Genomic DNA, 22,480 nt, shown 5'->3' with positions numbered 1-22,480 from the left:
CTCCATGGAGTAGCCACACGCTTTAGAAATCCTTCATTCAATCCTTCATTCAAGTTTGAGTTCTAAGAAGAAGAGTCAAGTGCCACTGACACAGAGTGATGAACAAGCTATGTCTTTTGTTAGGAAGACGTGATTTGATCACAGATGCAAAGGTCTAGGAGTTGTCTAGCAGCTGCTTCCTTATTGTACTCCAGCCTGTGGAGAAAATAGAGGGTCCCAAGATAAAGCTGTTTTGTGCAATCTGGGCTGTGTAAAATACTATGCACCAGAAGATCCTTTGCATGGTGCATGATGAATAAGTAGGATGCCATCCTCTATCCTACATCCTTATAGTGCTGCCATCAATATTATATACTTTGCATGCTATAGCTCCCTATCACTATATGATCTCTTCATCAGTAACGGTGTGCCTCCATCCGTATGTCGATAATCGCCATCATTGTTTCTCTCAGCACATGACACATCCATGATCATACTATCATATGTCTGCACATGCTCACAACTACATCACCAACAGAGGCTAAGCAGTATATAGGTCCATGGTTGTCTCACTTGAGTACGGCCTTCCTTTCAACTGATGATGGCTCTTGTCACAGGTGATGTCTTTTCATTAAATGACCTCAGAGTTGGTCTGGTGGCTTAATGGACTACTGCGCCCACCGTAGAGGCCTGTGTTTGACCTCATGGTCACAGGTTCAAATCCCAGCATGCCCACTTAGCCTTTCATCCTTCAGAGGTCGGTAAAAGGAGTACCATTGAGTTGCATGACAATAACAATCTCTTATTCAGCTCCAAGGTACCCTTCTGGATGAATGTGCGCTTTACAAATACAGTTGTTATGTTAAGGTTATATTACCTCTGGACTGTTTCTTTATTAAGCCACGCTTTCATAGTATTATAGTTTATGGTGTATGGTGGAAGGTTTTTACTTATTTTATATATACTGTTTCATACAGCATGTACCAGACCTAGGGATAACAGAGCACATTACTTGAGGCATGAACATTAAAAGAGTCACAAATTAGGTGAAAGTTTCTGTGAGTCACAATTAGGTGAAATGAGTATTGGATGTGAATTGAATTTTTTTTTATTTGTATTGCACAGTTACTTAAAGCCATTTGCAATATAACTTACAAGCAATTTAAAAGAGAGTTAAAAGAACCATTCATAAAATGCGTTTACATACAACATTATCAAAACATGATAAAAGGATGGATTATATACATTAGTAAAACGGCGAGAGATTGCCAGTGCAACGTTTTAGCAAATTTAATACGAGTTCTATAGTTTAATAGTTCGAAATAACATCTTCACCGGCTGGATACTGGAGACTAATTATTTAATAAACCAGATTGTCTTTCGTATTGCCTGGCCCCTCTTCTACCATAAGCCTAAGTCGAAGCTCGGCCATGTATCTCCCAAACCTGGCCAAGTCTGGCGGTAGAGTACAGGAAAAGAGTACCGAAGCAGCTTCTTTTACAGTCCGGACCCCGTTACGCAGCCATATTTGTTTTAGAAGGATCTGACGGGGCTGAAGCATACCGGGACAACAACAAATCAAGTGTAGCAGAGATTCATGTTTGAAGTTGCAGATTCTACATCTGATTTTGTGTTCAAGGGACTTCCATCCAGGATTTAGTTCTTTGATTGGGAGGGGCACTAATCTGGCCCATATGATGTTTTTGAGTGCTTTCCTTCCCAGAGCTTGATTGAGATAGGGCTGGATTTTGTGCCCTGCATATGATGTTGACAGCCCTGGGGGACCTCTTCCAGTAACATGCTCCGCTAGGTCATTTGTATGAGACAGTTGGTAACATTGTTTATTAATTGAGTTTTTAATGGCCAAATAGTTTATAGACCCTTTGTCCCAATTTTCAATTGCCACACTCAGCGTTTCCACTGCTTTCTCCGTGTAGCATTGCCACTGGTTGATTGACCCTCCATAGATTGGCTTCAGCATGCTTTTTAAGCTTCCGGGTGGGGCTGTCAATACTTGATAGTAATATTTTGCGTGCATTCCCAAGCATTCTTTACTTTGTTGGTTAAGTCCAAATTCCAAACGAATTAGGCTGTTGCGAGTGTATTTGGGCAGTTTGAAAATGCGTTTATAGGCCAGGCATTGTGCTTTGTCCAACATTGCTTCCATTTTGCCCGGGAATGCCTGCTGTGCATAACCTGCAGTTGCCCTAATTTTGGCTTTTATTACTTTTCTGATAGGGGCTGTTGTTGGACTATGCATTAACTCATTTAGTTTGCACAGGGCATAAGTTGTTGACTGTGCTCTGGCCTTCATTTTGTGGAGATGTAGAGTTGCTTTACCTGTTTCACTTAACCAGCACCCGAGGTAGTAGTAGGATTTGGCAGTGGCGATAATTTCTTTGCCCACATGCCATTTCAGTAAGGCTTTTTTGGAAAAATTACCGAAAATGACTACTTTTGTTTTTTGAGCATTTATAATAAGCTCATTTCTTTCGTTATAATTATTGAGGGCGTCTAGGCCCCTTTGTAGCCCGATTTTTGTGTGGTCCATTACCACTAAGTCGTCTGCGTATTGTAATATTTGCAGTTTGTTGGTTCCAATTTTATTGGATGTGCTATATTTGTGATTAATATGCTGGCTTTACCCCCTTGCCCTGTGATTGGTTAATCGGTACTCAGAACTGTACCTATCAGCGATTCCCACTCGTGAATTGCTGAGTCTTAGGGTTCTGCAATTATCTGACTTCAGTGATATAATTGTTCATTAATATATTCTCCAATATATAGTCCGATTATTTTCAATGGAAGTAAAAAAGATCAATTCTCCTCAATTAAAATGTGTAACATCACAAACCATATGTACTTAATATGATTGGGCAACAACAATGCACTTGAAAGTTAATTTCGGAAAGGAAGATGGCAGATTGACTCCGCACTAGAGGACGCCTCCTCCATCTCTCCTCATGGACCCCGGCGCAACCGTTGATACCCCCCGCCTCCTCCTAAAAACGTACTTATGGCTACAATAAAAATAAAAAATGTAACCAAGCTGTGGCACTTACAGTCAATGTGCTGGATCGGGCAGTTGCGGGACTGTATCTTTGGTGGGCGAGCGGCGAGGTGGTTTTTGTTACGGCTACCGCTGCTGCTGCCCTTTGATTCCAGGAACCTCTCTCCGGCCCAAAGCAGCCGGCGGGGATTGGTGGCGGTGCCGGCGGCGGTGCAAGAAGGACGAATGGCCCCGCAGCGTACCGTGAGGGGAGGCGGCCGCACAGAAGCACACGCTGAAGCCGGTGATGGAGCTGGTTGTGGCGGCGGCACCGCGGAGCCGCTGCTGCTTTCGATGAAGCGCTCAGCTCTGTCTCCCAGCTGGGAAAACCGATCCTCCGGCTACTGCGCTCTGGAAGAGCCACTGGATTGCTCCGATCATGTGAGTCGGAGACCTCCATCCCGGGTCTTGAGATGGCAGAGGTGCTCAATGCAGCAGTCCAGGAGGGCTGGGAAGGTGAGGAAGGACCTGTTCAGCTTTGTTATTGCCACCCTCAGTCTCAGAATATGAAGAAGCCTGCAAAATAAACAAACTGGCTGTCAGGGTCCAGGCCAAATGGCTAATAACATGGAGAACATGGAGAAAGACACTACTGTGAGCAGGGAGACTCACTGTGATTTTAGAACCAGCCCCTCTGATACTCCAGCATTGCGTGTACTCGGCTTTGAAATCCCCGAGGAAATTGTTGAGAGCTCGACACAGCCGCAGTATGGTTTAATCATCGCAGCTGCAGGGGATAGAAACTTTTCAAGCAGTGACATAGCTGAATCATTGGAACAGTCGAAATTAGGTCATATGGATTCTCGGGCCAACGATGCCTCAAATACTGATCAATCCTTAGATACTGTGGAAACTGAACTTATGCAATGTGTGGAAAATGTACAGATCAGTCATTGGGCAGGGCATACAAACCAGCGACCCAGCCCGACTAGTTGCACTGGCGAGGCAGGGGAACCCAATACTCCAAAAGTTAGTACCCCAGTTGGGGGAAAGGCACGAAGGCGAAAGGCCCCAAAATCACTAGAGTAGCCAAAGGAGGCAAGGGCCGGGGTGGGGGAGATAAACCTCAAGTTACTGCCGCACTGGGACGGCTTAAGGATTCTGTGGCAAACAGCAAAAAGACTGGCCCTGGGGTCAGCCCCCGGCAAAAATTGGTGGCTTCCAAGGGCGATGTTAGGGCCATCATTTCAAGGCTACCTAATCCCGGCAATACGGAAACTGTAATACGACAGCTGGCGTCGGAGTTGAAGGTGAACATTCAGTATCTGCATCCAATCTTGGTGTTTCACCAACTCATACTGATGGTCCTGATGGGATATCAGGCAGATTGAACGGAGGATCTCACAGTCCTCCAGTTCTACCTTTTGCCAGGTCTCCAGCACCGGCAATAACATCTGCACCTGTGGTCCCCTCTACATCTTTGGACCAGGCTTGTAGTTCAGTACCTTCCCCCTTGGCCTCATTAGAATTGGGAAACTCTACAAAGGGCTAAGACAGACAGCAGAGAGATAAAACAAGCGCTGACGGATGTCACCTCCAAGGTCACACAGCTTTCCTCTGAGGTCACTGACTTACAGGAACGTTTTGCAGCAGTGGAAGAGGCTAATACCCATACCGTGAACTTAATTAAGGCACAGGAATCTCAAATGATGTTTATGCAGGCTAAGATTGAAGATCTGGAGAATCATCAACGGCTCCACAACCTAAGGTTCTTTGGAAAATCGAAAGGAAGGGAAGGCTTTGACCCCCGGGCCTATATTGCTAGTCTCTTTCAGCAAGCATTCCCAGACCTAGTGGATTGGATTATGGACACACAGGTCCAGCGTGCGCATAGATTGCCCTCGACTATTCCTTGGGGGAGCCAAGTCAAGTCAAGTTATTAACGGCCAATAGTGGTGTTTTTGGGCAATTTTTTGTTATGTCAAGCAATCTATTTAAAGGCACGCCCATCTGCTCCTGTTAAGCTGAACACTATCTCTATATTTGCACGCTCTGACCTGTGCAAATCTACAATGGACAAACGTTGGAGGTTGCGTCAACTAATGAACCCATTTAAGGCAGTGTGTTCACAAGTGTTTTTGCAGGAGCCAGCTCGTCTTAAGATTATTAAAGATGGCCAGTCGCACTTTTTCTTCACTGAGCAGGATGCTAAACAAGCATTAGCTAAATGGCAGTCCGATTGCAGAAAATGATTGTATAAGTAAAGGTGAAAATAATTTGTGCTCGCTCTTGGCATCTGTTTTTCGCTTTTGCTTTTTTGCTTGTTTGGACACTTTTTCACATTCACTGGGGGAGGTAGGGGGTGGGGGTTGGTGGAGCTCTGGGGTGCGGGGGAGAGGGGGCGTCTTCTTAATGCTGTCAGTTAGGGACAGCAGAGGAAGGGGGTGATTCCTTTTCGCAGGTACAGATGGGGGTTTAAAAAGGGTAGGTGATAGGCAGAGAATGGTAGCCGGCCGCCATTGGTCGACCTGGAGGAGTGGCAGGAGGGGAGGGGGTCGGGGAGGGAGGGGGGATTAAATAGCCACACTTTAGTTAAAATATCACTGGTAGAGCAAAAGGGAAAGGACTATGGAACAAGGGTGGAAGCGACCGAATCGAGCTTTCAGATACGGTTTAATATCTGATCTTAAATATATGTGTTGGAACGTAGCAGGGCTCAATCAGGCCAGATAGAGCTGGATAGTAATGGAGGAGCTTTGCGTATTTAAACTCATATATTGGACCTTACTGAGACACACTTAGCTTTCAAGGATTGATCACAGCTAAAATAGCTTGGTTTTGATTTAATTGTTTGTACCTCACAGGCGGTCTCTATTCAAGGGGTAGCCATATTAAAATCTAAGAATTGTAGAGCAACAGTTTTACCTACACTGGCCGACTCTAAAGGGAGATGGGCAATTGCTCAACTGTTGATTTTTGTGCATAAGACTACGATATGTGTGGTTTACGGTCCTAATACTGATTGCCCCGAGGTTAGCTATCATTTATGCTCTGAACTATTGGAGTGGGCTGGCGAGTTGATAGTCATGAGGGATTTTAATTATATAATTGATAAGAAGATCAACACTACTAACACTGCAACTTGGGCTAGAATGGGCAGGACTAGGGCCGCTATCCTAAAACTTCTCCATATACATCGACTGGAGGATGATTGGAGGAGATTATGTCCAACCATTCCAGGATACACGTTTTATTCATCTCCGCATAAACAATATTACCGAATCAACATGATTTTTATTAATAGAACTATGTTGGAACAAGCATTGGCATAGCCAATAGGTCTCGCTTTTGGGACCTTATAAGTGTTTAGTTATCCAGCACAATATCCTTGGTGCAACAACATGAACTGTTGCATGGCTAAACATTTATAAGGTCCCAAAGGCGAGACCTATTGAGGGCTTCGAAGCTGATAGGGCTTCTTTAGTGCCGGTCACCCACCTCGGTGACAAGTGTCTCAGCATAGCAGGAGATGGAGATTATTTGGCGCTAATAGATGCCCTCCCACCTCCTGGGCTGTGCCCGGTTTTCCAGGAAAGGCAGGTAGTTCTGAGGGATAAAAGTGACCTGAAGAGGGGCAGTGTCCTGAAGAAGAGTAGTTAAGGCCCTACTGAGATGGCAGCAAGAGGAAAGAGAAGTCCAGTGTCATGGACTCCCATCACTCAACAGCAGACTAAAAACAAGAGTAACAAGTTGGTGGGATTCTAAGGGAGGACAGAGCTTGGATTGACTTCACAAGAGTAGCGGGGTACAAGTAGTATCAATTAATGTTTCCAATGCATACACCCAGTAACAGTTCTTGACAAAGCACATAATATTTAACATAAAACTTCACATGTTCAATTACATCCCCCATATTTTGCTCAAACCCTCATGGAAGAGCATTGAGATGCATCAAATGAAGATGTGTCAGGTCATGGAAAGTCACCCTTGTAGGATAATTACTGCCCCACTCCTTCCGCGATGTAAGTGCATGAGAGGCTCTGAGTGGCTGGTAAGTGCGGTTACTGACCCTGGGGGAAGGAGGAAGAGGACAAAGGTGGGTTACATGGGGGATTAGACCCCATTCTTCTGGTGGTGATGCCCCCGAGAGGTGACAAGCCAAGGTGTAAATGAAGTTTATGTGTGGTGGGGAGCCACAGTCATCCTTCCACAAAGAAAACTAATGATGCCCTCCACAGTAACTTTTTGTGGAGGGCAGATCATAAGATGCCCACCTGGAGCAGCCTTTGAGGAAAAGAGGACCTCACAGAGAGGTCACAGAGAGGCCACTCTACCACGAGGGAGTGCCCTTTCCAGAGAGATCAAGAAGGGAGAGGCCGCCTGCAGAGGGACTGTGGGTTGAGGGCTTGGGGTCGGACCATGAGGGTGGTGCGGCCGATGGTTGGGGGGTCATGGCGGGGGGAGTCACCCTTGAGATTGCGGGTGTTGCAACCCGAGGGACCTTGGAGGGGAAGGGACCGGTGCCTGAACAGGGACAATGGCAGAGGAGGCTGGAGGGGCATGGAGGTGAATGATTCTACCTGGAGAGGGCGCCAGAGGAGACAGTCAAGGAGGACAGCAGGCGGCAGTGCTGTTCCCTGGTGGGAACCATGGAGGTGGCAGAGAGGCCTTGGGATGGATTATATATATATATATATATATATATATATATATATATATATATATATATATATATATATATATATATATATATATATATATATATATATATATATATATATATATATATATATATATATATATATATATTTGGTCATGTGATCAAGGCAGTGTTCCACTGTCGAAACGTGTAATGCTGCTATGCCAGAATTGCTGATAACTCAACGCAATAAATTGCACTAAATAACTGAACTCGCTGTGGTCCGTACCTGTTTTCCTGGGGATTCACAGTCAAGGCGGGACTTTGTTACTTTGTATATATATATATATATATATATACACACCCGCGAAAGGGGCCATGGAGAGGAGCAGAACCTTGGAGACCTACTGGGGAGAGGAGAGGATAGAAGGTGCCACACTGTGAGAAAAAGTCTGTCCTGGTCAGAGAAGCCTGTGCGAGGAAGATGGATAGAAACGCACTCCACACACTCTACGCAGCAGTGGGCGGGAAGGAGGAGGCGAGGCAGTGGGGGGGGTTGTTGCGACAGCTAAAAGTGGGAAGAGAGGGTGGGAGGGAACTCACAGGGAATTGTGAGGAGGGAGGAGGCCGAGGGTGAAAAATACACGGAGAGAGACCAGTGGAAAGGCAGTGACACACATCACTACAGAAACCGGGGAGGGGAGAGGCATGAAGCGTGGGAGAGGCGGGTGAAGCGTGAGGAGGACAAATAGGAAATAGAGAGCACCGGGGCATTAGGGAGGCAATGACAGACACCGAGGAGTGAGTAAGGGCAGGGAGAACACAGAAGGAAAGGGGCGGGGGAAGTGGGAGGTGGAAAGAGGCAGATGGAAGCCTCGGTGCCCCGCGAGCATAGGAAGTAGAGCCGAGAGGAGTGTGGGCAGAGAGGAGGGGCTGGGGTGAGAAAGGGTACATTGAGGTGAGAGGAAGGAGGGAGCAAGAGATTGGGAGGAAGGATGCTGAGGGAGGTGGGTTTGACAGACGCTTACTTTGCTGCGCACTTGCTGTTGCTGGCGCTGCTGCTGGCGCTTCGCTTTTTAAAAATCCCGTTTTTGTCTATTTGTTTTAATTTACCTTGCTGCACTTCTCCCCTGTTTTTAGCTGGGTCTTGCCCCCTCCTCATTCCGCACATAATTGGCTCCCTCACTGCCGTTTTGGCAGGCCTGGATCTCGGGGGTGGTTCACTGTGGGCGCCATTTTGGGTAGGGCTGTAATTGTAACTTCGGGCGCCATCTTGGAGCGTCCTCGCGCTCGCGCTAGGATTGGTGAGCCTACTTAAGGCGGACTCAGTTTTGAGGCGGCCTTGACAGACGCTTACTTTGCTGCACACTTGCTGTTGCTGGCGCTGCTGCTGGCGCTTCGCTTTTTAAAAATCCCGTTTTTGTCTATTTGTTTTAATTTACCTTGCTGCACTTCTCCCCTGTTTTTAGCTGGGTCTTGCCCCCTCCTCATTCCGCACATAATTGGCTCCCTCACTGCCGTTTTGGCAGGCCTGGATCTCGGGGGTGGTTCACTGTGGGCGCCATTTTGGGTAGGGCTGTAATTGTAACTTCGGGCGCCATCTTGGAGCGTCCTCGCGCTCGCGCTAGGATTGGTGAGCCTACTTAAGGCGGACTCAGTTTTGAGGCGGCCTTGACAGACGCTTACTTTGCTGCGCACTTGCTGTTGCTGGCGCTGCTGCTGGCGCTTCGCTTTTTAAAAATCCCGTTTTTGTCTATTTGTTTTAATTTACCTTGCTGCACTTCTCCCCTGTTTTTAGCTGGGTCTTGCCCCCTCCTCATTCCGCACATAATTGGCTCCCTCACTGCCGTTTTGGCAGGCCTGGATCTCGGGGGTGGTTCACTGTGGGCGCCATTTTGGGTAGGGCTGTAATTGTAACTTCGGGCGCCATCTTGGAGCGTCCTCGCGCTCGCGCTAGGATTGGTGAGCCTACTTAAAGCTCCCCTCTCCCGCGCAGCGGGACGCGCAGGTGTGGACGCCGTCGCTTGCCGGAGTCGTGCCAGAGTCCTGCCCGTCTGCGCTCGTCCGCGTCGAGGCAGCGCGAGGCGGGGCAGGCTCTGTTTCTCGTCGCGGTGTTGACTCGCCGATATTGGCAGGTATGGTGTTTTACACACGGTCCGAGCTGCTGTCCATAAGGCGAATGTCCAGAGGAAGTGCCTGTAAACCTGTGGACCCTTTAGTCGGCCCTTATAGCTGTGCCTGCAAAGGCTGGTCACTTAACAGCCCTACTAAAATCCGTTCCCTGGAAGATGCTATTCCTGTCACGCGAACGTGTGTTGTACCTCAAGATCTTCGTATTTGGTGTTTAAACATTAGATCGCTGGTAAAACATCACCTGTCCATTTATGATTTGCTAGAGAAAGAGGACCCCGATGTCTTTCTAATGACAGAAACCTGGCTTCAGGATTCGGATTCTGCCATATTGAATCTTGCATTCCCTCAGAACTATACCGTCTTCACTTCCAATAGGACCACAAGAGGAGGTGGTATTGCTATGGCAGTCAAATCCTGTTTTCCAGCTGATTGGAAACCGTCGGGACTACCTGCATGTGAAAGTGCTATTTTCAAAGTTGCTTTTTCCCATCAATTCACTTTCAGTGGTATGCTCATTTACCGTCCTCCGGGCAATGATTCTGTCTTCAGGTCCGCACTGGCCGATATGATCGGTCCTATAGCACTCGGTTGTGCCAATTTCAACATCGTGGGGGACCTTAACATCCATTTTGATAATGGGTCATCCACTACGGTGAGCACTCTGCTGGCGAACCTCGAAGCTCTCCAACTCACTCAGCTCGTCACCCTTCCAACCCACTCAGGGGGCCATATTTTGGACCCCTTTTTTTCCACACTTGAGGGGGTAAGGTTGTCAGATCCGAGGCTGATGGGGTGGACTGATCATCTGCTTATAGAAGCCTTTTGTCCGGTCCACGATAAGCCTTTTATAGCTGTTGACAGACCTATTCTAAAAAGGCTTTGGCACAAGCTTAGGCTTGAAGAGTTTTATAGCATACTGGAACAGAAACCTCTGAGCATCTTTATTAACGTGGAACAAGGTTACCAACAGTTCTGCGCCTGGATCACCGATGCCTTGGACTCTCTCATACCTTTACGGTGGTCGAAAGGCCGGACAAAAACACCTAGTCCTTGGTATAATGAGTCACTCGCAGAACTAAAAAAAGCTTGCCGAAAAACAGAGAGGGAATGGAGAAGATCCTACAGCCCTGCTCTGAAAACTCGGTATTTTACTGAGCTGAAGCTCTACCATAGAGCTATTTGCAGAACACGAGCTGCATTTTACGCTCAAGAATTTGCTACCAGCCCTAATCCATCAAAACTGATTTTTAAGATACTGAAGGATCTTATGAAAAACAGATCCACCTCGGAGGTGATTTGCACAGATTCCCACTGCGATAAGTTGGCTTCCTTTTTTGTGGAGAAAGTGGAAACAATCTTCCAAAGTTTTGACACACTCCACCAGAACCGAGAGGTTACTGTCCCCAATACGTTGGGATATGAGACCCTGGCAATGCTACCTGAACTGACTATTGAGACCTTTGATAGGCTTAGCCTCAGGGTCAAGTCAGGTTCTCCCTCGGACCCGTTAAAGCCAGCCTTTATCAACACACTTTCCCCACTCTGTCGTGACCCCATATTGAACCTTATCAATATGTCATTGTCCAACGGAACGGTACCCACGGCATGGAAACAGGCAGTGGTTACTCCTATACTAAAAAAAGCCAACTCTGACCCTCGGCTGCCAGAGAATTATCGACCCATATCCCTGCTGCCTTGGATTGCCAAAGTAACAGAAGCCCACGTCAACTCTGTTCTGTCTGAGCATCTGGCTCGCAACCAGATATTGGATTCCAGTCAGAACGGCTTCCGGTCGGGACACAGTACCGAGACGGCATTACTTTACATCACGGAACATCTTCGCCAGGTTCTGGACTCAGGTCGCACTGCAGCGCTTTTACTATTAGATCTAAGCGCTGCCTTCGATACTGTGTCCCACCATATACTGATCCAACGCTTACAGGAGGCGGGAGTGACTGATCTCGCTCTCCAGTGGTTTCGGTCTTTTCTATCAGATCGTTCTTTTAAAGTGGCCATACCACCTGGCCAATCCGCCACTTATCCCCTGGAGCTGGGGGTACCACAGGGATCCTCGTTGAGCCCTACAATGTTCAACCTCTATGTGAAACCGCTGGCTGGTGTCGTTAAACAGTGGGGTCTTACGATGGCCTCATATGCGGACGACACACAGCTAGCGGTGACACTTAGTGGAGACCCTGAGGTGGAGGCCCCCAAATTTCGAGCGGGTTTGTTGGCAGTAGCAAGCTGGCTTCGCACCAACTGCCTTCAGTTAAATGCCACCAAAACAGAGGTGTTGGTATTAGGGAAGCATGCTGAGCTATGGGGTAACCAGTGGTGGCCATCAGAGTTGGGTGTCACTCCCATTCCAGCTTCTGGAGTGAGAAATTTAGGCATCTGGTTGGACTCTGCGCTCACCTTCAAGGACCACACTAAGAAGGTGGCTGCCACGTGCTATGGCATTCTGCGGGGAATAAGGCCGGTTTTAAAGTACTTTGATCCCCCTACCAGACAGCTTGTGGTCCAGGCCTCTATACTATCTCGGCTGGACTACGGCAGTTCACTGCTGTTAGGGGTGAATCAAGAGGAGGCCTCTAGGCTCCAAAGGGTGCAAAATGCCGCGGCTCGGGCCATTGTGGGCCTCCCTAGACATTGCTCAGTGTCTGGTACCATCGCGGCCTTACATTGGCTCCCGGTCAGACAGCGAATTCAGTTCAAAGCGCTGTGCCTGACCTTTAAAATTTTGAAATCTTCTTCGCCGCCGGCACTTGCTAACCTACTCACGCCCTACGTTCCTTTGAGATCCTTGAGATCGGAGGGGCGTCACTTGGCGGTCTGTCCGCGCTTTAAATTGAGCAGAATGGGTGGCCGTTCCTTTAGGGTGCTCGCGGCAGGTTTGTGGAACTCGCTCCCGGTACACATCCGAGCTCTTGAAGACCTGCTCGCCTTTAGGCAGGCGATTAAAACTTTACTGTTTCCCGTGTCTGGTTAATTTCCTTTTCTTTTATTGTGTGTTATGTTGTAGCGTCTGTCATAGCGCCAGGACGCCCCTTTGCTGGGGCAGCTGTGCGCTATAAAAATATAAATAACATAACATAACATTTAGCAGAGGGAAGCCAGAAGGAGCGAGGAGCAGAGTGGGGGCCAAGACATGCACTGCTGTGGCCGTGAAAGGGGGCGCTGGGCAGTGTCACTGGATAGAAACAGAGGTGTGGGGGGGGGTAGAGTCAGCAGGAGTGGAGGGAGCAGGGAAAGCGAGGCAGTGGACTTAAGTCAGACACAGAAGTGCTCTAGCGAAGGAGCGTTTGGGGTGTAAGAGAAGAGACCGTGGAAGGGAAAATATTTGTATGAAGAAGGCTGAGAGAAGAAGAAATAAAGAGATAAGGGGAAGAAACATGACAGGAAGGGGTAGGGGCGTATGTGCTAGCAGAGAAGGGTAACGTGGGAACCGGCACTGCAATCATGTGTTTGCTGGCCCGGGAGTGGTGCGTGCGTGCATGCGTGCGTGCGCAGTCTGCTTTTTTTCAAAGCACATACTCGTGCTTGTGGCGCGCATCTGCGCACTCCCGAAAGGTGTATGCCACCACAAGTACGAGTATGTGCTTCGAAAAAGAGCTGAACGACGGCTAAAGGTCCTCCTAAGCAGTGTAATCGCGTTGCGTAGGCGAGACCTAAAAAGCATCTTTAGAGGTCTGTCCTAAAATTACATCAGACCACAATCCGTTGATATTAACTGTGCCGATCCAGCAGTGGTATTTAGGGAATTTTCATTTCCAAGACATCTCCTTAATAATTTTGAGTTTGTGAAATGTATGCGAGGTACATTAGGAGAATACCTAGAGAATAATAGGAGCACTGCGTCCACATCAGTGGTATGGGATTTTTTGAAGGCCTATGTAAGAGGTGCCACATTACAGTATATCCTAATGCAGAATTGTCAGTCTGCTTGGCGGCTTGTAGAAGCAAGAGCTAAGCCTATTTCGTCGGTTAATAGATAAAGTAGCTGTCAATTACCACAAGTATAAATCCAAGCAATATAAATATGGGGAAAGGGTTGGCCGCTTGTTAGCCACTCAGATCGCTGACCAAAGGGCTAGATCTTACATTAAAACTATAAAAGGGGCTGATTTATATGGCAAATCAACATACTTTAGCAAACAAACCTCCCTGGATTATATACAGGAGAGTGCGTTACCTGCTCTGAATCCATTGAACTATGAGTCTCTGCAAAAAGATATTGAACTCGGGGAGGTTGAGGAAGCGATCAGCACACTACCAGCAGACAAGGCTGTTGGTGAGGACACTATCCCGTTGGAATTCTATAAAAATGTTAAAGATATTTTGGCACCTGTCTTTTCTAAATTATTTAACTATATTATTCAAGGCGAAGATGCCCCTTCCTCTTGGAATATCACCAATATTATAGAATTTCCTAAAAAGGGGAAGTCGGTAGAGGACATGAGCTCGTATTGTCCTATATCGTTGATCAATGCCGATGCTAAACTTTTCTCTAAAATCCTTGCCTCTCGGTTGGCTCCTATTATCCATCGGTTAGTCTCAGAACAACAGCACGTTTTTGTCCCAGGTAGAGACACGGTAGCTCATATTATTACAGCTATTGCTGCATTTGACGTCTCTGGTCATTTAGATCAACATATAGGAATGTTGATGCTAGACGCCGAGAAGGCCTTTGACCAAGTTGCTTGTGGAGCAATATGGCCGACTAGGTCATCATTTGGCCTTGGTCAAAGGTTCTTCTCGGCGGTTCAGAAACTGTATAGTAACCTGACAGCAGCAGTTAAGCTGAACAGCCTCTCTTCAGCCCATTTCGCTGTTCGAAGGAGTTGTTCGCTATCCCCATTATTGTTTGCTTTCTATAAGGAGCCTTTTATAAGGCATTTGTGGCAAAACGTCAGGATATCTCCAGTGTCTCTTAGTGGTCTGGATCTAAAATGAACTGCGTATGTGGACAACATCGCTATTTTTTCCTCTAGTCCAGTAGAAGCCATAGTCGAAATCACACAACAGGCACAGCATTTTGGCTCTTTTTTTCAGCTACAAATTACATCTGAATAAGACCCAGACAATTTTAAATTTTCAATCTGAAATGGCTCCACCAATATTAGGGATTACAACAACAGCATCATATCTGGGAGTCTGTCTTAGTGGACGATGTGGTCTCTCTGAACTATGAACCATTGCTTAAAACTGTTATGGCAAAATTACGCAGTTGGCATCGGCTCCCTCTTAGCATATACGGGAGTTGCAATGTTGTGAAAAGGAATATTCTCCCAAACCGTTTCTATTTATATCGTACAATCCCTTTAAGGGTTCCGTGGATGTTTTTTAAGCGCCTAGATAGTGCCGTAGGCAGCTTTATATGGGGTTTTAGACTCGCAAAGAGAGCTCTTCGGTATATCAAACTACCATATAAACAAGGGGGTTTTAAGCTTACAGATTTCAAACTTTATTTTTGAGCCGCATTTGATGGTCGAATTCGAAGCTTACTCAGTGGGCCTGACACTGGTACTGCTTGGCTCTCACACCAACTGGCCTGTGGACCAAACACTGGGTTGCTGCTTTACAAAACAACTGACCCTAACTACTACAAATGGGTTAGGTTTAAGATAATTAGAGACATCACTAGGATATAGCAAGATATCTGTAAGGAATACTCTTTGCCAGTGCTGCTTCCATATATGATGTTGTGGGGCAATCCCATCTTGCCCGACATATTTTACGATCATATTGGTAGATGCTGGCAGCGCAAGGGTACTTCTCAACGTGGTCAGCTTTTTGACGGACAAGGGTTTCGATCTTTTTTAGCCTTGAAAGACGAGTTTGGGCTGCTACAGAGTACATTTTTTAAGTATCTGCAAGTAAGGGACTATTTTTTACGGGGCCAGGGGATATTAGAGATGGCGGGGCCAATTCACAGAACTAATCTGAGACAAAATGCTAAACTTACTACTTTTGGTATTCACAGAAGACATTTAGTAGTAGTAAAGTTAGGATTTTGTCTTAAATTAAGATTTTGTCTTAAGTTAGGATTTTGTTTTAAGTCAAACTTAAGTTAAATTGTAGTTTGTCTTAAGTTTTGGTCTTAAGTCAAAATCCCAACTATCCAAAAGCCTCTAAAGGGCAGAATGTTCTAACAAATAAAACAAAGGCTTCAGGGAGCGTGAGGGGATTGAAATCCCCTCAGGCTCCTTGAAGCCTTTGTTCACAGCCAGAGCTGTGAACAAAGAAACATTGGAATGTTTGAGCTCCGGGCTTATACCAGCCATTATAAGGCTATATTATATGCTTACCTGAGTCCCTGCCCCACTACCTCCTCTCTAAGTAAGGGTTTGACTGCTCCGATTTGTAACCATGAGGGTCGATGACCCAAGAAGCGTATTTGATGTTCGCTTTTGAGTCCAACAGTAACATTGGTGTCAGGACAGAGGTAAGGCTGTTATTGGTATCAGTAGAGCCCTGTAACCTCTGATTGCCCTGTGACTCCTAAAAAGTTTCCACGCTAGATATTTATATATTATTGATGGTCGCTAATAATAGTGAGAAGTTCATCGTCACTTTGTTAGCAAGCAACTAATGACTCTCAAAAACCTTCACCAATCACTGACGCTTTTGCATTGTTTGGGTTGTTGATGTCATTGGCATGCTTCTGCAATATAACGTTCAGTCATCCCTAAAAGCAAATCATTTTTATGTTTTGATGGGAAAAATAAAAGCGGAAACATGTTTAATTTGTTCTTTACATATCAGAGATGCAATTGAATTTATCCACTGATTTTCCCAAACTCTTACCTTTTGCAATTGTAGACTGCTCAACATTGACAGACCTCAGCATCTTCAATGTCACTGCTGACAGTTTCCAAATGTCTTGGAGTATTAATTCCTCACTCCACCATATATTTCAAGTGGAGCGCCGCAGCATGTCGGGAACGCCAGTGACTGTCAGGACGAGCGCCATGCAGTATGAAGTCCGTGAACTTGTAGCAGGGACACTATACAACGTGTCGATAACCTATCAGGACTGTGCAGGGCATGGCCACACTTTGACAGAAAAAGTCAAAACTGGTAAGCATATTTTTGCATGCTATAAATACATTGTATTATAGGAAAATTTCGAATTACCGTAAGGTGTGTCTGGGAAACATTTAGAAAACCTTGCCCGAGGACTGAATTGGTTGCATCACTTTGATAAAAAGAAACGTCATTAGTAGCAAACATCAGACATCTCTTCTTTTAAAATCAAATCAAATCCTAAACTATCAAATAAATCACGTAATATGCATACCCTGCCCCTTGTGAAATCTGCAAACAAAGCCTCAAAGAACTTACACCATAGGAACACAGAACAAAGTTAAATAAGCCTTTGAAGGGGTCCCACACGCAGTTGGAAGTATCATTTATACATACATTTAATAATCTAATTTATATCAATTATAATGGTGCTAAATGTTTTTTTCTTTGTATATTTTTATTATGTATAAATGATATGAGGGTTCATGGCTATCATAGTATATGCTACTCTCTTCACTTCTGACTTTAATCTGAATTAGTTAGAAGCCTTGTTAAATCTCAACAACCTATTGGTTAGAGTGAAACACGAGTCAGGAGTTTACATTAACACGAAGAATAAAATAACTTTTAACACCACTTTGATTGGATTACTTTATTTCATCTAATCTATAAGCAATACTTGCATCAGAGCTCCAGGCCCCTTCTAACCGTTATCAATGAATCCAGTCTGTGTAGAAGAGTCAAACTTGGTGAGTCCTACCTTGCGCCTTACCAATTGGACTCCCATCACAGTTACTTAGTGGTAGTGTTAAACTGATTAGGTACAGCTGAACATCCTGTTTTCAAATTCAAATTAACATGTAGGCCACACACTGGAATGGCAAAGGTTAGTACAACAGAGGGTTCCACAATGATCTTGCTGTCCTGGCTGACTTAAAAATGCTGCCATCAGGGACACAATTAGCAGGTATGGGCCTTCATTTAACATCTTAGAGCTTTGTGGTTCTAATCCTGGAACACCGTGCTTGAACCCATATTCTAGATTACAGTGATTCGTAGGTGGAATCAGTTGACTGGACTTTGGTGCCCCTACCGACAGTCAATCACCTGGTAGCATTAATCATTGTTGGGCAGATTGTAGACTTCCATAGTAGCTTTGGTGAAGTACAGCTGTAATCGAGTACCCACATATGGCAGATTACAAGTGCTACCACCAGAGTTTGTTCCTGTTCAGAGCTAAACCTTGTATATTTAACCATGCCTGAGTCTGGCAAAGTCAAGCATGGATGGAATCCCCTGTATTGTGTATGCCCGTTCACAGCTCATCCTTTCTCAAAATGTGTACATGGAAGGGGAAGGAAAGCATGTTGAACCCTGGGTACCAGTACTCGAGAGCATATGCCAGAAACAGGACTAAGCACACGTTATAAGCCCTTTTTAAAATTTTGGTTGTTTTAGGGCCAATAGATTGCTCAGTAATTTCGAGCCGATTGTACAAAACAATTCTCCTGTCACAAAGCCTGTGACTCACAAATTCACACGGTTTGAGCCTCCAAAACGGCTATTTGGGAAGGAGGGGGTCAAGCCAAACGAGACCAAATTTGTGTGGGTAAAAGGCCGCTTTATTGAAACAGATGCATGTCACAATGAAAACACCGGCAACTGCCTTACAAAACTAAAACCTCACTATACATCAAATAACCGATCCCTGTTTCCCTCCCCGCCCCTACGATCCCCACATCAAACCGCCCACCCTGCCGATAACATAACATTACATAACAACCACATTACACATTATTGCAGTTACAAATCCTGCCTTCCAATGAAACCCAAAACCCTACTTGCCTTTCTGCAACTGTAACTACCAAACATCTACTCTAAACTTGGCCTACCTGCCTACCCTTTCCCTGCCCCTGCTCACAAACCGCCAATACTTAGCCAAAAACCTCTACCAATCCTGGCCAACTTTTAACAACCCCGCTTGCACCTGTCCCAAGGGACACGTATACAATTAGCATAACCCTATGCACCTGTCTCAACAAACCTAGCCCTAAACTTAAGCCACTAAAACCCCAACTGAAGAAAATCCCATAGCGCCATATTTTAGGGTGGGAGGGAGGACCAAAAATGCCAGCTACCCACGCCGCTCCCAGTCACCAGGTCACCAAACCTAAAATGGTGGCTGGGAGCGCACAGAGCCCCAATTTATTAACTTTTGGGCAACAATTGAGCTATTCCCAAAAGTAGCCCAGCGTGAAAAATGACCGCTAATTGGCCAGCCCCTCCCTCCTAATCTGCCCGGGAGCAGACCTCATCGTGTTTGGCCGCCCCTCAAATCCACCTTTGGAGGGAGGGGCGTCAAGCCAAACCGAGACCAAATTTCTCTGTGTAAAAGGTTGTTTTATTGAAACAGGTGCATATCACAATGAAAACACTGGCAACTACCTTAAAAAACTTAAACCTCACTATACATCAAATAACTGATCCCCCCTTTCCCCCCGCCCCTTCCATCCCCATATCAAATCCCCCACTCTGCTGATAACATAACATAATAACATTACATAACAATCACATTACACATTATTGCAGTTACAAATCCTGCCTTCCAATGAAACCCAACCCCCTACCTGCCTTTCTGCAACTATAACTACCAAACATCTAAACTTAGCCTACCTGCCTACCCTTTCCCTGCCCCCGCTCAGAAACTGTCAACACTTAACTAAAAACCTCTAAAAACCCCGCCACCCAATAAAAAGCGGGAGCGTAGGCGGAAACACCGCCTCCCCTTTTTGCTGCACCCCTTCAACCTAGGAATTTAGTCCTTAGCAACCCTTTACATTCAACACCCTGGCTAGTACCACTCTGATTTCCAACAAATATAAATCCATGCCGATACATGACAGGTGAATACCATCACCCCTGAAAAATTCTACTGCGTCAAATCTGATTTCCTTATGAGCAATCCTCCCAAACCCAACTTCCCTTCAGAAATGAACCATTTCCGTATTGAGTTTCCCCTGACCCTGTCCACTGCCCCAGGGTTAACTGCGCCTCTCCATACTCTGCAGGGAATAAACTCCGTCCAAATGACTGAGCACCCGGACCACTGCTGTTTTATCAGGGCCAAATCCCTTTTCATGCTCCTCATTAAGACTATCCCCTCTCTTACCATGTCGTTCTCCCCTAAGTGAAGCAACAAGATGTCGGGGCACCTACCAGCCACCAACAAACATTCAGCGACTGTACAAGCTCCTTCCAGAGCATGCCCCTTCTTCCCCTCCAAGACACTTTAAACAGATCTTTATTAAAACCCAAATTCTCTCCAAAGTAACTGGTGCGGGCCTGGACTTTGACCCACTTCACAAATGAATGTCCCACATCCAAATGGACATCTCTCTCGCGAAGGGCCCAGCCACAGAACCTGAACCAAGAAAAACTGCATGAACATGAGTAAGAAAAACCAACGCACTAAACCCCCCCTGCTGCGCTGCGAACATATGGCTTGTAACAATCCGATGACCATCTCCCCAGCTTCATGATGTTCCCCCGACCCATGTTATTCGCTTCTGATGCCGCCCCAATCCTGAACGAATGAGTCCAAAAATCCCTACCATCGATGCCCAACTCTATAAGCGCTTTCCGCAGGACTGCCAATAGTTGAAACGCCGTAACCCTACTTCCATTTGCATGCAAACAGACCAATCCAGCCTGCAATCTAGATAGGGCCCTCCAAAGCTCTTCCCACCTGCAAGGGCAAGTGAACTGTGGGTCCGAAGCCTGAAGCGACACCCATTTTTCCACGCCCCTCTGATCCGTCTTTGACTTTCATAGCCATATGCAGACTCTGTCGGGACGCGGTGCCACATCTTCCCAATCAATACCTCCCCCCCGACCTCAGGCCCAACAATTCTGATATCCGAAAAGCCCCAAAAAACATCCATACCATCACTGTGGAAATAAGACTCGCCTTGTATTCGTCCAAGCATACTGTCGGCAATATCTGTATCACCCTGCCCAGCAAGTTCCAAGACAGTGGTTTTCTAGCCCGTCCCACCTGACCCTGCTCTCTAGCCCACCCCTCCAGCGTCCGTGTGCCGATCTCCCCGGAAACTCCATAATAATTTCCCTACAAATGCTATTCCTGCTAACTTACCCGTGATCGTCACCCTAGATAGCCCCTTGGCAATCAAGTCAGAATAAATTGAATCACATCTTTCCTTCTATTGTGGAACGCCGCTGGGCTCCCGATAGTAGAAACTCCTCCCAAGCTAAGCTGTATGCTATCCTCGTGGATTGTGCCAGGGACCCTACCACCAGTTGTAGCATCCTGTGTTGCTTACGTACCACATTTGCTGCGGCATGGGGGTCGGAGTCCTGTCTGCATCCTTGGTGAGCCCACGGAATCTCCCCCACTGTGAACGAGACAAAGCATCCGTTATGTCATTGTCCACCCCTGGCACATACAACGCTCTGAAAACAGCAATTTCAACACCTGTTCATCACTGGCGGTTTACGATCTCTACAACTGCCATGTTGTCAATCCTGAAAGTCACCTTCTTATGCGCCAATTGTTCCCCCCACAATGTCATCGCCACTACTAGAGGAAAGAAATCCAAAAATGCAATACTCCTACCCCCCACCCCATTCTGCTGGCCACTGCTCTGCACACCACTTTCCTTGCCAATAAAGGCAAAAGCCTTTCCTGCCTGCTGCGTCTGAAAAAATGTGTATGTCCCAAACCATGTCACCCTCCCATGCCAAAGGGATGTCATTGAATTCCCGTAAAAAAAACTTCCACATCATCAAGTCTTCCTTCACACCCGCCGAGAGGCATACATGGTGGTGTGGTGCTCTCTGTCCTGTGAGCGCCCTGTCTAGTCTTCTACAAAATGTGCTCCCTACTCTCACTACCCAGCAAGCAAAATTGAGATGTCCCAGCAACACCTGAATCTCCCTCACTGTGACCTTGTCCCTCGCTAGCATTGCTATCAGCAGCCCCAGCATTTGTTGCCTTTTGTCATCTGGCAGGTATCCCTGCATCAATTGTGAATCTAGTTCAATACCCAAAAAGGAAAGAGCCGTGCTGGGCCCCATTGTCTTTTCCGGCACCAAAGGCACTCCTAGCTCCCTCATGATCTCTTTAAAGCTGTCTAGAGCTGCCTGGCACTATGTGGAGTCTGAGGTGCCCACAAAAAAGAAGTCATCCAGGTAATGTGTCACCAACTGGTGACCCATTTGCCTAGAAAACAGCCACTGGAGAAAGGTGCTAAAACACTCAAATAATGCGCATGACACAGAGCAGCACATCGGTAATGCTTTGTCCACGTACCATTTTCCATTGAAATGGATACCCAGGAGATCCCAATCATCCGGGCGGACTGGAAGCAAACGGAAAGCTGATTTTATGTCACATTTTGCCATTTGTGCCGTTGCGCCCGTGGTAACCATCACTGACGAATATGACACAGTAGCCTTCCTTTCATTGATGAAATTGTTCACCGAGCTCCCTTCTGGCCATGACAAATGTTGAATTAGGCGGAACTGACCTTGTTCCTTATTTGGTACAACTCAGATGGGAGAAACAATCACATTTTCCAAAGACCAGTCCTCAAATGGGCCCACCATACAACCCTTGCGCACTTCTTTATCCAATTTATCCTGCACTGTTCTGGGGTGTTTTTTGCAGATTGCAAACTGTCCGCCCACCTCCTGAC

The 22,480-nt window shown here is 46.4% G+C and overlaps 1 protein-coding gene across 1 annotated transcript in view; it reads left to right on the top strand.

Annotated features, from left to right (window-relative positions):
* The window catches only part of UMODL1 (uromodulin like 1), a 633,174-nt gene that overhangs the window by 361,391 nt on the left and 249,303 nt on the right, over positions 1-22,480 (top strand). Inside the window, exon 8 of the mRNA XM_085621215.1 lies at positions 16,563-16,820. Coding sequence (XP_085477341.1) covers positions 16,563-16,820 — 258 coding nt within the window. The remainder of the gene's footprint in view (positions 1-16,562; positions 16,821-22,480) is intronic.

The sequence above is a fragment of the Triturus cristatus genome, chromosome 8, assembly GCF_964204655.1.
Source record: "Triturus cristatus chromosome 8, aTriCri1.1, whole genome shotgun sequence".
NCBI classification, from domain to species: domain Eukaryota; kingdom Metazoa; phylum Chordata; class Amphibia; order Caudata; family Salamandridae; genus Triturus; species Triturus cristatus.
Note: the sequence above shows the minus strand (reverse complement) of the source record. Positions and strands in the feature narration are given on the sequence as shown.